Source organism: Prunus mume, linkage group LG5 (assembly GCF_029339155.1).
Source record: "Prunus mume cultivar Tortuosa linkage group LG5, ASM2933915v1, whole genome shotgun sequence".
Classification (NCBI taxonomy): domain Eukaryota; kingdom Viridiplantae; phylum Streptophyta; class Magnoliopsida; order Rosales; family Rosaceae; genus Prunus; species Prunus mume.
Genome location: NC_142702.1, coordinates 27,886,540 through 27,901,791, shown reverse-complemented (window position 1 = coordinate 27,901,791; position 15,252 = coordinate 27,886,540). Strand labels below are relative to the sequence as shown.

The window sequence follows — 15,252 nt, the reverse complement described above, 5'->3', positions numbered from 1 at the left end:
CATTAAAAGAATAGCCCTCACCCGCCACAACCCCTTGTCCTCCTCACTGCCCACGAAAATACTAATTTGTCCTTAAATGCCACAAAGACGAAAATGCTAGTCTCGTTCCGATTTTCTTCTTCGTTCATCTTCTTCAGCTCTAGGATTCGATCAGTAGACATCGCATGAAGTAACTTCCGAGCTTGAAATTGGCAGTTGGCATTTTGGAGCCGAGACTTGAAACCGATTCGACCAGTCCGATCCGGACCCGATTCAGTGAACTGGGCAAGCATGATGCTGGATCTGGGTCCGTTCTCAGACCCGAACTTCGACCCGAAGAAGTGGGTGAACTCGGCGTGTCAAAGTCGGCACCCACAGGACTCAGTCGACAAGCACCTGGTGGATCTCGAGATGAAGCTCCAGATGGTGTCGGAGGAGATCGCAGCTTCGCTCGAGGAGCAGAGCGCCTCCTCCCTCCTCCGCGTCCCACGTGCCACACGTGACGTCGTTCGCCTCCGGGACGACGCCGTCACACTCCGCTCGGCCGTCTCCTCCATCCTCGACAAGCTCAAGAAGGTAGACACCAACCACTTTTGTGTTCAGTTCTGTTTGGTTGCTGAAAAACGTGGGAAAATTGGACGGCGGTTTGGAAATTGAATGATCAATCATGTGCATTGTGCAGGCAGAGGGATCCTCAGCTGAGTCTATAGCAGCGCTTGCGAAAGTTGATATAGTGAAGCAGAGGATGGAAGCTGCATATAAGACATTGCAGGATGCTGCTGGGTTAACTCAACTGAGTGCAACCGTGGAGGACGTGTTTGCAAGTGGTGATCTTCCTCTCGCTGCCGAACATTTAGCCAGCATGAGGCATTGTTTATCTGCTGTTGGGGAGGTGATGCTTATTATGTTTTGAAAGATTTGGTTTTTATAGTTAATTCAATACCACCTTGGTTTGCAAATTTGATAGATTTGGTGGAATTGAAAGATTTCAATAATAAAACCCATGATTTTAGGTTGCTGAATTTGCTAACATAAGGAAGCAACTTGAGGTCTTAGAGGATAAGCTTGATTCAATGGTGCAACCACGTCTAACAGATGCAATATCCAATCGCAAGGTCACAATTCACAACTTTTTCTGAATCAATTGTTTGCTTTCTATTATTTCCCAACAAATATCCTTTTTCATCTAGACTCGTGATGAACACGATAATTGGTACATGTATTTGCAGGTTGACATTGCTCAAGATTTGCGTGGAATTCTCATTCGTATTGGGAGATTCAAGTCCATGGAATTACATTATACAAAAGTTCACCTAAAGCCCATAAAGCAGCTCTGGGAAGATTTTGACTCAAAACAACCACCGCCTAATAAGCTTGCTACTGAGAAATCTCAAGTTGAAAGGCTATCCACTACTAGTGAATCTCAATCAACTGCTCCCGCAATTCTATTCTCCAGCTGGCTTCCAAATTTCTATGATGAGCTGCTACTTTATCTTGAACAAGAATGGAAGTGGTACTCTTCTCACTCTTTGATTCCCAGACTTTAGATTCGGAGAGTCTTTTGTTCAGGGTTAAAAACAGTAACTTCATATTTCCCAAGTTGATGAATTCGATGATGATACTTCATCTGATATATGTTCCAATTAAAGTTTTGATACTTCATCTGATCATTATAATAAAAATGGTTTTGTTATCCTGTTTGTTGTGGAAGTGCTTACATAATAAAAAATTATTAATGTTTTATGATGAGAAATTGAATTCATATATAATTCTCAGTGCAAACTGTCACATGATTGGTGACAAGGCACATTTTCTAGGCTTCTGCATATTCATGTTCCCTATTGTGACCTTTACAGTATGTTAATAAAAGTTTGATATTTGTATCCTTGTAAAGCACAAAAAGGAAAATTGAGGATGGATTTATGATGATGTTATAGAATTTTATTTTTCAGCCATGGAATACAAAAGTAGCTTTAACTGCTGTGTACAGGTGCACGGTTGCCTTTCCTGAGGATTATAAATCTCTTGTTCCAAAGCTGCTAGTTGAGACAATGGCAGCTGTCGGGGCCAGTTTTGTTTCTCGTATCAACCTTGCGACCGGAGATGTTATTCCTGAAACAAAATCATTAGCAAAAGGTTTGCATTTGACTTTATTTTTTGTTAGTATTAGATGTGTTGTTTTACATGATATGATCAGAGACTTATTCTGCTTGATCATTCCATTTGTTTGTTGTGTATGAGAATGGGTAACTTGGAATTTCATTTCCATGTTGTTCCGTTACCAACTTTTCTTCACTCAAAACTTGTACTCATTCTCTCTCTCTCTCTCTCTCTCTCTCTCTGTGTGTGGATTAATTCTTGATTATCATATCTCACATTCCTTACTTTATATCGGCAGGTATATTAGATATTCTCTCTGGTGATATGCCAAAGGGTATCAAGATCCAGACAAAGCATCTGGCGGCTTTGATTGAATTACACAACATGACCCAGACCTTTGCAAGGAATATTCAGCACTTGTTTTCAGAATCTGATCTCCGTGTTTTAATGGATACACTAAAGGCAGTGTATCTTCCATATGAATCATTTAAACAGAGGTAAGAAAGATCCAAATTTGAAGCGGTCATTCAGGCCTGGCATCCCATTTTTGTTTAGAGTTGCCTTGGGAGCAAGAGAAGCTGGTTTTCTTTCTTACTTGCATTTGTTTTAATTTGGATCAGCATTTGATTTCTGTCTTTCCAAAATACTGGATATGCTGTTGTATTTTAAATTGTGGGTTTTTCTTATTAGTTGATCAATGATGAAACATATATTTTAGGTATGGACAGATGGAGCGAGCTATACTTTCTGCTGAGATTGCTGGGGTGGATCTAAGGGGTGCTGTTACTCGTGGTGTGGGAGCTCAGGGAATTGAACTTAGTGAAACAGTTCGCAGAATGGAGGAATCCATTCCCCAAGTAATTGTACTTCTTGAAGCAGCCGTTGAGAGATGCATCAGCTTGACTGGAGGTTCTGAGGCAGATGAGCTCATTCTTGCAATTGATGATATAATGTTACAGTATATTTCTACCTTGCAAGAAACCCTGAAATCATTAAGAGTTGTCTGTGGAGTGGATCATGGTAGTGATGGTCTTGGTTCAAAGAAGGAGGTGGGATTGGATAAGAAGGATGGCCAAAGTGCACGTAGAGTTGATTCGATTTCAAATGAGGAGGAGTGGTCCATTGTGCAAGGTGCTCTGCAAATCCTCACAGTTGCAGATTGTCTAACTAGCAGATCCTCTGTATTTGAAGCTTCACTGAGAGCTACTCTTGCTAGATTAAGCACAACTCTCTCTGTTTCAGTTTTTGGTTCAAGTGTGGACCAAAACCTGTCACATGTTCCTACTGATGACGGAAATGGGGAACCTTCTTTGGGTGGAAGGGCTGCCTTGGATGTGGCAGCTGTGCGGCTCATTGATGTTCCTGAGAAGGCTCGAAAACTCTTTAACCTTTTAAATCAGGTGTGATTAGATTTAACATTTCAGTCTTCTTGTTCTCTCCCTCGCCATTTAATTTAAGAAAATGGAGCATTGTTTCTTTTGGGTCTGTAATAATATTGACATTTCCTTTCGTTGCAGTCTAAAGATCCCCGGTTTCATGCACTTCCACTTGCGTCTCAGAGAGTTGCCGCATTTGCTGACACAGTTAATGAACTTGTATATGATGTTCTTATCTCTAAAGTACGACAACGCCTCAGTGATGTTTCTCGGTTGCCAATATGGTCCTCAGTTGAAGAACAAAGTGCTTACCATCTCCCAACCTTCAGTGCTTACCCTCAGGCCTATGTAACTAGCATTGGTGAATATCTTCTTACTTTACCACAGCAGTTGGAGCCTCTTGCGGAGGGTATCTCCAACAGTGATGCTAACAATGATGAAGCCCAGTTTTTTGCAACAGAATGGATGTTCAAGGTACCAACCTCCATCTACAATATTTTGTAGTAAATCCAAATAATAGATAGAATTTGTCGGAGTTTCGGGCATCCCATTTGTGAAATGATCTGGTAGTCAATAAGGTTTTCCTTCTCTTGGAGATCCTCTGTTATGGTTAAAAGAAGTGCTCAAGAAGTTCATAGATGTTTGGAAATTTTAATCTTAGTGGCATTCTTTTATCAAAGTTTTAATCCCATGCTCTAATTTATAATAATGCTCTCTCTGTATGAAGGTCGCAGAAGGTGCCACTGCTCTTTACATGGAGCAACTGCGAGGGATTCAGTACATCACGGATCGAGGATCGCAACAGTTATCTGTTGACATTGAGTATCTAAGTAATGTTCTTTCTGCCTTGTCAATGCCAATTCCTCCGGTCCTTGCCACATTTCACACCTGCCTTTCAACCCCAAGAGACCAGCTCAAAGATCTTCTCAAGTCAGATTCAGGAAATCAGCTTGATCTTCCAACTGCAAACCTTGTATGTAAGATGCGGCGTTTGAATCTAGAATAGTCATCTTTGTCTCGGAATTTTTTTTTATTTCTTTCATTTTGTACCTATTATACTCCTTTGTCCTTCACAAAAACTATACGCCATGGTGAAAAAAAAAGTGGGATACTTTCACATGCCATGGAAATTTTACCTTATCTAGTAGAAATAATTTGAATTTATGTTTTTAGCATCAGAAGTGATAATTAAAGCATCCATCATTCTGGGTTTTCAACATTTTGCAATATATATGTATATATTTTGTAGTTTGCGTACCATTAAAGAGCCTGTTTTCACACAACGACATTCTGTCCGTTCACGTTGAGAAATCAGAATAAAAAAATTCTTTCTTCATTGCAAAATCTCTTCAAGTATTTTCTTGATCACTGAAAGGGCTTTTTCATTTTACAAATTTATAAATAAACACAATCATAGATATGTATTTATAAAAAAACTCAAAACACTATTTAAACATAGAAACACACCCAAAATCAACAAGTTGTATATTTTTTGGGTGTATTTATAAATGGATTTTTGGGTGTATTTATAAATGGATTTTGAGTGTGTGTAATGATGAGTTTTGAGTATGTTTATAAAGTGTTTTGGATGTTGAGTTTTTTTATAATTTCGACCCTCATTTTGGGTGTTTTAGTGAAACTACCTTTTCATTTTAGGTCAAACCACGCCATAATAATCTTATTATCAGAAAAGCATGTCATATGTGCACCATAAACACTACTCCTTGATGATTGTCATTAAAATAATATCGTAAAGATTACAACGAGTCAAAGGTGATAAAGAACATATGAGATGCCCGTCAGCGAAGGGAATTCAATTTGTCCACTCTTAAAGTAGTTCGGCAAGATGAATATAAGGTTGCCCTGCACAAACCATTGCTTGCCATGAGAAAATATTGACCGCCCGCATATCGAAGCGTCATGCTTCACCAAATTAATATGCCCCCTTTCCTTCCTGCAAACTATAAAAAGAAATACACTAATCTGCGGATTATGATTGGCAGTTACCTCCATCGACCGATTAACTGCAATCTTATATTGCAAAAGAAGGGAACACCTTGCATCCCAGTCCACTGTAGTAGATTCCAAAGCTACCTATTTCACATGATAATGTAATTTACAGATTTACCACGACTTAAAAATGATTGGCAGTTTTGCTCTCACTGCCAATTATTAAAAAGTAATGCTTGCACCAGTTCTAATATTAAATTTCGATATGCTAAACTAAAAGGGGAAGGGTGAAATGAGGGAAAACTAATGAGCCTTTTGAAAATTAGAAACCATTACAAGGGTGAAAAATCAGACCATTTTCTAGTAAGTATGGAGAGTCCCCTAAAAAATACCTCGAGAGCAACATGTAGCACATTATCCACATCTCATGATTGGTATCTTCTCCCTCCCCAGTTAAACACATAGCAAACAAGCACCACTTGCAATAGAGTGGTTAAAACTGAAAACCAGATAGAAGACGGAGGAAAGAAAGGGAGGAAATATTGTATCGGTTGGCGATGATATATAGATGATAAATATGTTACCTCAAAAATGATTAAAAACCATCATCTCCAGCTGCGGTGGAACAATCATGCATTCATTTTCGGGTCTGATGTCTTAAATATGTGACAACACAGAAAGTAGCCAACAATGACTTCCCAACAAATGGGGATGTGAGACTCTGAAAACAATTGTCTCAGAAAAGTTTCATACAGAAATTAAATTTACCTCATTCAAGTCTAAAATGAATTTTAAAATGAGTTACAATATTAGAATAATACCTACCTCAACCCTTTTCTCCGCTTATAATATTGATGGTATAGTCTCAACAAAGCTGTGAGATAGCAAAAGAGTTTCTCCCATGATGAAAATTTAATTAAGACTCCAAATGAACATGTTCATAAAACCTTAGAGATATGAAAATCTACCTCAAAAAATTTCAAAGCTCAGACATCTATCTACACAATTCATTAATATGGGCGAACTGGACTTCTAGGTGACCTCCTGTGACTATGTCTAACAGGGGAACGTGACCTGCTTCGATCACGGTACCTATCCCTGCCCCCATCTCTTCCATTCCTGGACCTCCAATCCGCCCCTCTCCCTCCATCCCGACTACCTCTGCCATTCCACTCTCTAGACCTTTCACGATCTGAATCACGTTCTCGATATCTGTCCCGCTCCCTGTCACGATCCCTATCACGATACCTGTCCCTATCACTTGAATTACTTCTCCTTCTACTCTCATTTTCCTTCTCCCTCTGTTTCCTCCGTTCTTCTGCTTCTTTCTCCCTTGCTAACCTTTCTTCTTCTCTTGCCTTCTCCTTAGTTTCCTGAAAATAAAGTCCATGTATTGAAATCTCTGAGAAAGAAATGACTTTTTCCCTTAGCTTCGGTATTTCACCATTCAAAGGGAGACTCACCTTGTACTCAGCGATAAAATCTCGGACCATGCCATAACCAATATGCTGCTTCCCTGTAACATGAGACTGAGTCCTCTCTAAAGCATCATTGGCCACAAGAAATGAACCACATATCTCGCAGAGTGCCATTTTTTTCTCCTGTGCAAGCATTAACACTTTATCATTCTGAGGGTGTTGAGCCAAGGCTGTCTTCTCAGAATTAAGCATATCCACCTGTCAAAAGAAATTTTAAATAAATCAAAGTCAACTTTCATGTACCTGTAATTGTATGATAGAGAATCCAATAAAAGGTATGCACAATAATAAACATTGTGGGCAGTGTGTAAACTTTCTGGAAAAATCATTTGCAATATAGGAAACTAGAAAAACTCAGGATAATAGCAGCACCTTTCTCATGAGTGCTTCAGCTTCATCCACCTTTCCAGCTTCACCAAGGGTCTCAACTTGTTCCAGCAAGTTCTTTATCTTTTCCTCCAGAACAGATAACTGTTCAGACTTTTCCGCTGACAGTGGAGGTGCCGGTGCAGGTTCAACCTCCTGAGCAAGGCGTTCTCGCCCACGCTTTACTCTTCTATCTAAATCCATCACCTGCAATGCAAGTAGTATATGACCAATAAATATAGGTGAAAAAAAAAATTGAGATCATGAAGACCAACAGGAGATGTGTAACATACCAATTTCTCACAAAACTGAGCTAGTTCAGCTTCAAACTTGGGCACATATGCATCATGCCTTGGGGACTCCTCAAAACTAAAATCAATGACATGAAGAATTAAAATAGAATGTATAGTCACATCCTGAAAGCGGGAGGGAAAAGAAAAAAGAAAAGGTTGTAAACAAAAGTAAAAAGCAACAGGTTTTGAGCTGGAGGACATGATCAGAGGAGTGAAAAAAAACTGGACAATCTGTAGTCTTCTGGTGCCTTGAATTTTGATATTAAAATTATGATATACCTGAAATGCAGTAAGTTCTTAAACTAAAGAAAAGGGAGAATGCATTAAATGACCCCTGACCATCACCTAAGGTCGAAAATAGAAGTTCGAGTTTCGCCAAAACCATCTAGACATTCTTCTTAGACTCGTAAAGTTAGCAATTATATACCCTTTCCTCCGATAATTCATGCAAAAATATCTATTTGCCAACAGTATAGAGGTAATAAAAACGAAAGAAATCAGCTGACAAAAGGTCCAATCACTAGGAACAGAACCCCTTGGGGGGAAAAAAGTAGATCATCACTGACTGCTTTTAGCTGAACTGTCAAGCATGTCATAATTGTCTCCCAAAATCAATAATTATGGCAATAAGCATATATGAATGATCTAATGGTCCAAGCATATGAATGATCTAATCCAGCAGATCATCACTAATCAAACATATCACTCTATATCCTGTCCTACTACTTAGTAATTTCTGACTTGGAAATTGATAGATTCCTCTTCCCTTCTCGGAAAGATCTTATCAAAATGTTTAAATCAGTTACCTCAAAAAGAAAAAACCAGCAACCGCTTAGCATACCATGTAAGGCATATCAAAGTTTCATCCTACACCCTACATCACACATATAAAGCAGCTAACTTATTCATACGAAGACAAGATAAGCAACAATCTTACAACAGAAGCAGAAAAATGATCATCAGTTGTAAGTATTGCGAGTTAAGCATGCTCAACTTTACAAAATGACGTGTAGCTTTCAATAAAATCATGACAAAACATTTAACGAACAAACACAAATGACCCCCTTTTGATTGCATCAAAACTGAATGCACACAAAAACACTGTAGAAAGCACAATGTGAAACCTCAATAACATTTCCGGAATGAAAAATTATACACTGTATTAAATGTTCACTTAATCACCTTTCTTTCAACTTTGGGTCATGAATTTTAGGGCAGGGGCCTGATTCAAAAACAAAAAATTACAGTAAGTGAATCCATGCACTGTGCAAACACAAATGAAGTATATGATTCAAAAGAAATTGAGATTTCTAATCATCATTTAAGCATTGGGTCTTATTTTCTTTCCCGTACTTCCTCAGCAAAAAAAAAAACACAGTTTAAAACAAGTCAATTTGAACAAGAATTTTAATTGCAACTCACCTAGATCACTTCGGGTATTTATGAACAGATCGTGAGGACAAAATCGAACCATATAGGCTCCACAGACCTCCTTATCATCCCAAGTAATTTCCTTGTACCCCTTTCTCTCTTCCTCCGTCAAGTTCCGAGCTGGAATTCACCAGAAACCAGTACTCAAAATCAATAAAAGTTAATTTAAAGCAATACTAACAAAAAAAATATCAAATCAAATAATCAAACCCCATTAGAACAGTTATCTTTTTCAAACAAATCCAAATTTACCAAATCATAACATCCAATTGCCCGAGGAAACAAAAACAAATAGGTTGGTAGCAAAGCAACGATTAACTAGGGTTTATAGGAAATACCTGCGCCCATAAGTTCATCTAGCAGAGCTCTCTGTGCGTCCATGACTATGGCGAAGTGGTGATTTGAAATTAAGAAAGATAAGAATTAGACTGGTTTGGGTTGGAGAGAATAAATTCAGAAGGGTTTGCACCAGAGGAATCAGTGAGGGTGGTGAGGACTGGGCAGTGAAATTGGTCCTATTGCTTTTAGGCCATCTAGGGTTTTGCTCACCAAGGAAGGACTAGAACAATCTGAGAAAGACAGAGAGAGAGAGAGAGAGGAGAAAGGGGTAAGTTTGGAGGTGGTGGTGGTGGTATATGTGGAGGGTACTACTGGTAATAACTTGGTTCTTCACTGTGACCGTGACATGGGCCGTTACAGTTAATTCATCTTATAACACATTTATTTTAGTTAATACTTGCACTGAAATAATAGCCTATATTAAGATATAAATAATTGAAAAACATATCAACACATTTATAAGTTGTGAAGCTAGTTGCTACACATCCCATATCACTTGAGCCAAATTTTAAAAACAAGATTTAGGGTTATGTTTTCATTACATTATTCAACTAAGAAATCAGAACCCCTTTGCTAAAATTCTGCAGAGGGACATAAAATCATGGAGAGTGTATGGGACTTGAGGAACAATTATGGGTACACAATTCTGATGCATCAGACGAGGAGAGAAAATTATGGAAATGTAAAGGTGGAGACTAATCTTGGAGTCTTGTGTTGAGGTGACAAGGACTGGACTGTTGACTCTGCTAAAGACAAGAAGGCCTAGAGTTGGAAAATTATACAAAAAAACCAGAACAGATGACACAAAAACTACTGGCAGCAAGGTGCATAGCAAGGTCCAGCCACAAGCATATATGTGCTATTATCCAAAATCCTGCAACTAATTTTGTGGTGCTCCTTGGTTTTGTTTGTTCTAGTAATCTAACCCAAATTCTCTGATCAACCAACGACAATTCTTACTTCTTCATCAACCACAACCAAACCCTCTCTTCTCACAATTTTCAATCATGAATAATGATACAGTGGACAAACTGGTCATCTTCCTAGCAAAGCGAGATGGCATTGACAAGCTTGTTAAGACCTTCCAATATGTCTCTAAGCTTGTCCACTGGCATGTTGAGGCTAAAAACCCAGAAATTGCTCAAAGAGCAAAGCAGTGGGAAGTTGCCTCTGGCCTAAGCCGGAAGGCTTTTCGAACCGGCCGGTTTCTCACAGGATTCAATGCATTGAGAAGAAGCCCTGGCTCCACGCCTACCCTTCGGTTCCTTGCTGTTCTTGCTAATGCAGGAGAAATGGTCTACTTCTTTTTTGACCACTTTCTTTGGCTCTCTAGAATTGGAACCCTGAACCCAAATTTGGCCAGGAAGATGAGTTTTATATCAGCCTTTGGTGAGTCGTTTGGATATATCTTCTTCATCATATCTGATTTCATTGCATTGAAGGAGGGGCTAGAGGCAGAGAGAAAGCTTGGTGCTTTGGAGGATAACAAGTCCAGAGACAAGAAGATTGAGAGTTTGAGAAAGATTAGGAGTGATAGAGTGATGAGGTTAATGGCAGTTGCAGCTAATGTTGCAGACTTGTTCATTGCAGTGGCGGATATTGAGCCTAACCCCTTCTGCAACCACACTGTGACTCTTGGGATCAGTGGGCTAGTCTCTGCTTGGGCTGGTTGGTACAGAAACTGGCCCTCATGAGGTTTCAAGAAAACCCATGTTGATGAAGTAATAAATCTCATTGGCTTAAGACGTGCTTATGTGCATCATTACTAGTTACACGAGTTTAATTATGTCTATGAATGGTTTTAGATGTTTCAATTTATCAACAAAGCTTTCTTCATGCCCTGGCTAATTTTCATTCAAGTCAAGTTTGTCCATTTGGGCCTCCCCGTCGTTCAAATATATATCAAAGTAGGACTGACTATTACAATTGCTATGCCTACGGTTTGCTCTGATTATGAAACATTATTGAAGGTATATGATTAGCATTGTTTGTTTCTCTTTCCATATTATTGGCCTTTGGAGAAATTTACCAAGGAATTGTCTAAAAACATGGCACTTCCATATCATGGGTTTGGATTTTGGTTTTGTTGAAGTTGCCTATAAGAGAGAGAATGTGTAAAACAAGGTTACCAATTGGTCATAGTAATAAGTTCGTCCACTTGCAACCAAGTTTGAATTTGCTTTTATGTAAATTAGATTCATATCATTATAAACTTCTAAACCTTGAACCAAATCGACCTTTTATATCATCTACTTTCTATCTAAGATCATCACTAACCCTTCATTTAAATTATAATGTAATGAAGAAACATTATTAAATGATGCTTTGCATGACTCAAATTTGATTTTACGTTGAGATAATAAGGAAATGTTTGGGATTGGTCTAGTAACGATGGAGCGCATTACTCTCAAGCTACATGTCTCATATGATGGCTACAAAAACGACATGTCGTATGTAACCAAGGCTGTCGGTGGAAAACGACAAGTCGTACTATCTAAACGACGGAGAAAAGCGTTGATATACATGGCGGTGATCCACGTGTAAATTAACCGTCTAAAGCGGAAATTACTAACGTAAGAAAGAAGTTCTTTAAAGCGTCAAGACAGACTCAAAGATAAAGTTGACTCGCGTAATATGATAAACTAGGGAGAGTTTATATAGCCAATTTTCCCCGCTTCCGAGCACACTTTCCTTGCATTTTCTCAGCAACCAAACAGAGAGAGAGCGGTGTCAGAGATCAGATCAGATGGCGGATGGAACTGGGCACTCGCGTTATGTGAAGCTGACGAAAGATCAAGCGCCTGTGGATGACATTAAGCCTGGGGAGCTCAATCAGCCCATCGAAGTTCCTCAGGTTTCTCGCGCTTTCTCTTGTCTGATTTTTCATAATTTTTGCTAATTATATATATAGGTTTGCTCTGAAATCTCTGTTACTGATATGAATTTATTTTCCTATATATGAATTGCATTTTCGTTAAAACTTAGGATATGCCTTATAAATTTAAAGAAAAAATTAGCTGATTTGTGTTGTTTCTTATAGTAAATAATTTTTGGGATTTTCGTATTTTTTCAGTGACCTGATATGTTTCTAATGCCCTTTCTACGTTTTGTGGGGAACTTTGCAAATCAGATTTTTGAAATCATAGTTAAAACCTTTGTATCATTGTCAATCTTTGGTACGTTAAATAACTGGCCGGATCTGAAATTCTGTTAACTTATAAGTTTATCATATTGCATTCTTTAACCTGCTTGCCTATATAGATCGAGGATGCGTGTGACTTCCAAATAAAAAGGCGACTATATGGTTCTGGCTACAACTTGAATATGGTTACAAATTACATTTATATTGCAGATTTATGGGGTAGATGCTAATGAGTTTCTAAATTTTACATGTGACTTTCTCTACATTGGAGGTTAGTCTTGGATAAGGATGTAAACACCAACTAATCCGGTGTATTATGGGGCAGTTGAATGTTCACAGGTGTAACGAATGTGGACAACCTTTACCTGAAAGCTATCAGCCCCCTGCAGATGAACCTTGGACAACTGGAATTTTTGGCTGTGCCGAGGATAGAGAAAGTTGTAAGTCGATATGGGAACTTGCTTTTCATCTCTTGTACATGAAGCTTATGCTTATCTTTGATTTTTTATTATTTTTAGATACCTTCTCTTTATAGGGATTTCGTGTCTCTCAAGCGTGGCTTAGAAACATAAGCAAGCCCACACAATAGGGGGTTTTCACTTATTTGTTAAACTTTGAAATATGTTACTCTATAACTCTAGCAATGCACCGTTCCACATTCTCTTATTACATTTTATCAAGTAGGATGTTTATGCCCATTCAATTAATTGACCATGTCCTTGTGATGGATAAGCACGAACTCCCTTGCTCTTACTACTCCTTATTAAGACTGGTTCCAATAATTGGTTTTACTGCAACACGAAAATAGTCTACTGATAATTTTGTGTTTCTTCACATCTTCAGGCTTGTCAGGGCTCTTTTGTCCATGTGTTCTGTTTGGGCATAATGTTGAAAGCTTAAGAGACGATATCCCTTGGACGAGACCATGCATTTGTCATGCCATTTTTATTGAAGGTGGCATGGCTCTGGCAGCAGGAACTGCAATCTTCTATGGGGTTGACCCAAAGACTTCGTTTCTTATTTGTGAGGGTCTGTTATTTTCTTGGTGGATGTGTGGGGTATACACAGGACTTGTTCGCCAATCCTTACAGAAAAAATATCATCTGAAGGTAATCTTATTTCTTCTCCATTTCTCTAATTGATGTCCTATGGAAGATATGTTTCTTAACCGAATGATGCTCAATGCTAAGCTGTCTTGTTGACTGCAGAACTCGCCGTGTGACCCGTGCTTGACCCACTGCTGCTTACACTGGTGTGCCTTGTGCCAGGAGCACAGGGAGAGGAAGGGCCGCCTATCGGACAACGCTGTGATGCCAATGACCGTCGTCAACCCTCCCCCTGTTCAACAAATGAAGCCTGCTGATGACAACGACCAGGACTCTGCTGCACCGTCCTCTGCTGACAACAACGGGCATACCAATATGGAAATGCAGGCATTGTAAAATTTAAGCATCCAGGGGCTTTATGTGTGTGAGCTCGTCATTGTTGTAAAATGGTTGAATCACATACACGATAAGTCATTAAACTATATAAACCTCAGTCTATATAGAGTTTGATCTCCCGGTTTCATTGCAGCGCGTACTGGAGACATGCAATTTTAAAAAGCTCTCCCTTTCCAGTTTTACAGCTTATTGCTTCAGTATACAGCTGATGAAATATTTTTGCCGTCTCCTTTTGACCTTTTCGAAGTTTTTGATTTCCAGAAGATGATGCACTAGCTACAAGAAGCCCACGATGAGGTTTTTTTTTCTTTTCTTTTTTTAAATGTCCATGACATGTAGGTCTCAGGTTAATGGAAAACGAGGTTTGTGGATGGAAAATCAATTGTTTTTTTATGTTTGGTAAATCCGGGCATGAGAAATAGTTGTTTAGCACATGAGAAAGCAAAGGGGTAAGTAAAGCCCTCTTCTGAATTTGAGTTTTGTTTTCCCTCATCATGAGAAAGTTTGGGAAAATGAGTTAACATTCAATGCATATTTTTCATGATCATTTTATTCTCTTCATGAACAATTTAGAATTACAGTGTATCATTAAATACATTCTTTTTCTATTTGATTTAATATAGATATAATTGGAAAATAGTTTTTCTATTTAAATTATACACTTCTCTTTGTTCACCTCAATACTTAAATCATAAAGCTGTTAAGTTTATTATTATGTAAAAAAACAAAAAAGTCATTCAACTTAATACTTAACTCCAGTACATCTATACATACATCTCCACACACTTCACTAGGAACAAGCTCAAGTGCACGGCTCAAGGGAACGGGAGTTAAATCAAAATAATTAACAAATGCATGGTTCGAGTTCTTTTTCGCACATTGCTCCCTCGATAAGGGCAGAAAAGGTTGAGGCATATGGGACAAAGCGCTTTCTATAAAGTTCCTTAACAAGATATGCAGCTTTCTTTGTTCGACCCTCCTTGCAGAGTCCCAATATCAATGCATTATAAGTCACGATATTAGCATTTACTTGATTCCTTGACATCTCCTCAAAAAGCCTACTGCCCATCTCGCTATTACCTTCTTGGCTGTACCCTTTGGATTCCGGAATTGTTCTGTGGGGTATGGGAAGTGGATTCCAACGCCTTTTTCCAAATTTCTCAGAAATTGTGGGGTTTGTAAAAGTGGGTTCTTTTGCAATTGAATTAGGCAAACTAGAAAACTGACGAAATGAGAACTTAATAAATTATTGGATCAATCCGGGGGTTAAGTGGGGTGTGTGTAAATTATACTTAATTTGAGTGTAGTTTGGGAATATAGTGAGGTTTTCTTAGAAATTGTAAAAATTTGAATTAA

The 15,252-nt window shown here is 38.6% G+C and overlaps 4 protein-coding genes across 6 annotated transcripts; 3 read left to right on the top strand and 1 right to left on the bottom strand.

Annotated features, from left to right (window-relative positions):
• Positions 1-41: 41 nt before the first annotated feature.
• Positions 42-4,672, top strand: EYE (conserved oligomeric Golgi complex component-related / COG complex component-like protein). The gene is made up of 9 exons (XM_008236184.3): positions 42-555; positions 662-871; positions 993-1,094; positions 1,209-1,492; positions 1,970-2,115; positions 2,378-2,576; positions 2,798-3,479; positions 3,597-3,929; positions 4,183-4,672. Exons 1-9 carry the CDS (start codon positions 271-273, stop codon positions 4,459-4,461), a joined length of 2,520 nt encoding a protein of 839 aa, XP_008234406.1. The 5' UTR covers positions 42-270; the 3' UTR covers positions 4,462-4,672.
• A 485-nt stretch (positions 4,673-5,157) lies between these two features.
• On the bottom strand, positions 5,158-9,601 carry LOC103333359 (LUC7 N terminus domain-containing protein). Of its 3 annotated transcripts, XR_001677951.2 has the most exons (10): positions 9,312-9,601; positions 8,965-9,093; positions 8,725-8,764; positions 7,543-7,618; positions 7,256-7,456; positions 6,869-7,081; positions 6,231-6,778; positions 5,798-6,126; positions 5,463-5,549; positions 5,158-5,318 (listed from the first exon to the last, which is right to left on the bottom strand). XR_001677951.2 is itself a non-coding variant. In XM_008236185.2 (7 exons), exons 1-7 carry the CDS (start codon positions 9,352-9,354, stop codon positions 6,416-6,418), a joined length of 1,065 nt encoding a protein of 354 aa, XP_008234407.2. In that variant the 5' UTR covers positions 9,355-9,601; the 3' UTR covers positions 6,120-6,415. The 3 variants fall into 3 exon arrangements, 1 of the variants encoding a protein (XP_008234407.2); XR_016127246.1 differs by having other exon boundaries at positions 5,463-6,126; XM_008236185.2 differs by lacking the exons at positions 5,158-5,318; positions 5,463-5,549 and having other exon boundaries at positions 6,120-6,778.
• A 532-nt stretch (positions 9,602-10,133) lies between these two features.
• Positions 10,134-11,148, top strand: PEX11B (peroxin 11B). Its single transcript, XM_008236186.3, has one exon. The coding sequence runs from the start codon at positions 10,320-10,322 to the stop codon at positions 11,004-11,006; it is 687 nt and encodes a 228-aa protein (XP_008234408.2). The 5' UTR covers positions 10,134-10,319; the 3' UTR covers positions 11,007-11,148.
• A 759-nt stretch (positions 11,149-11,907) lies between these two features.
• On the top strand, positions 11,908-14,078 carry LOC103333362 (PLAC8 family protein). Its single transcript, XM_008236187.2, has 4 exons — positions 11,908-12,166; positions 12,780-12,894; positions 13,298-13,563; positions 13,663-14,078. The coding sequence occupies exons 1-4, from the start codon at positions 12,059-12,061 to the stop codon at positions 13,894-13,896; spliced, it is 723 nt and encodes a 240-aa protein (XP_008234409.2). The 5' UTR covers positions 11,908-12,058; the 3' UTR covers positions 13,897-14,078.
• Positions 14,079-15,252: the final 1,174 nt, after the last annotated feature.

Bases quoted from the DNA above. Each gene is read 5' to 3' on its own strand.
- EYE (XM_008236184.3), top strand. From the start codon at position 271: ATGATGCTGGATCTGGGTCCGTTCTCAGACCCGAACTTCGACCCGAAG. The intron at 556-661 runs GTAGACACCAAC...TGCATTGTGCAG, and splicing joins TCCTCGACAAGCTCAAGAAG to GCAGAGGGATCCTCAGCTGA. The intron at 3,930-4,182 runs GTACCAACCTCC...CTCTGTATGAAG, and splicing joins CAACAGAATGGATGTTCAAG to GTCGCAGAAGGTGCCACTGC.
- LOC103333359 (XM_008236185.2), bottom strand. From the start codon at position 9,354: ATGGACGCACAGAGAGCTCTGCTAGATGAACTTATGGGCGCAG. The intron at 8,765-8,964 runs GTGAGTTGCAAT...TTTTTGAATCAG, and splicing joins AAATACCCGAAGTGATCTAG to GCCCCTGCCCTAAAATTCAT. The intron at 7,082-7,255 runs GTGCTGCTATTA...TTCTTTTGACAG, and splicing joins CTGAAGCACTCATGAGAAAG to GTGGATATGCTTAATTCTGA.
- PEX11B (XM_008236186.3), top strand. From the start codon at position 10,320: ATGAATAATGATACAGTGGACAAACTGGTCATCTTCCTAGCAAAGCGA.
- LOC103333362 (XM_008236187.2), top strand. From the start codon at position 12,059: ATGGCGGATGGAACTGGGCACTCGCGTTATGTGAAGCTGACGAAAGAT. The intron at 12,895-13,297 runs GTAAGTCGATAT...TCACATCTTCAG, and splicing joins TGCCGAGGATAGAGAAAGTT to GCTTGTCAGGGCTCTTTTGT. The intron at 13,564-13,662 runs GTAATCTTATTT...TGTTGACTGCAG, and splicing joins AGAAAAAATATCATCTGAAG to AACTCGCCGTGTGACCCGTG.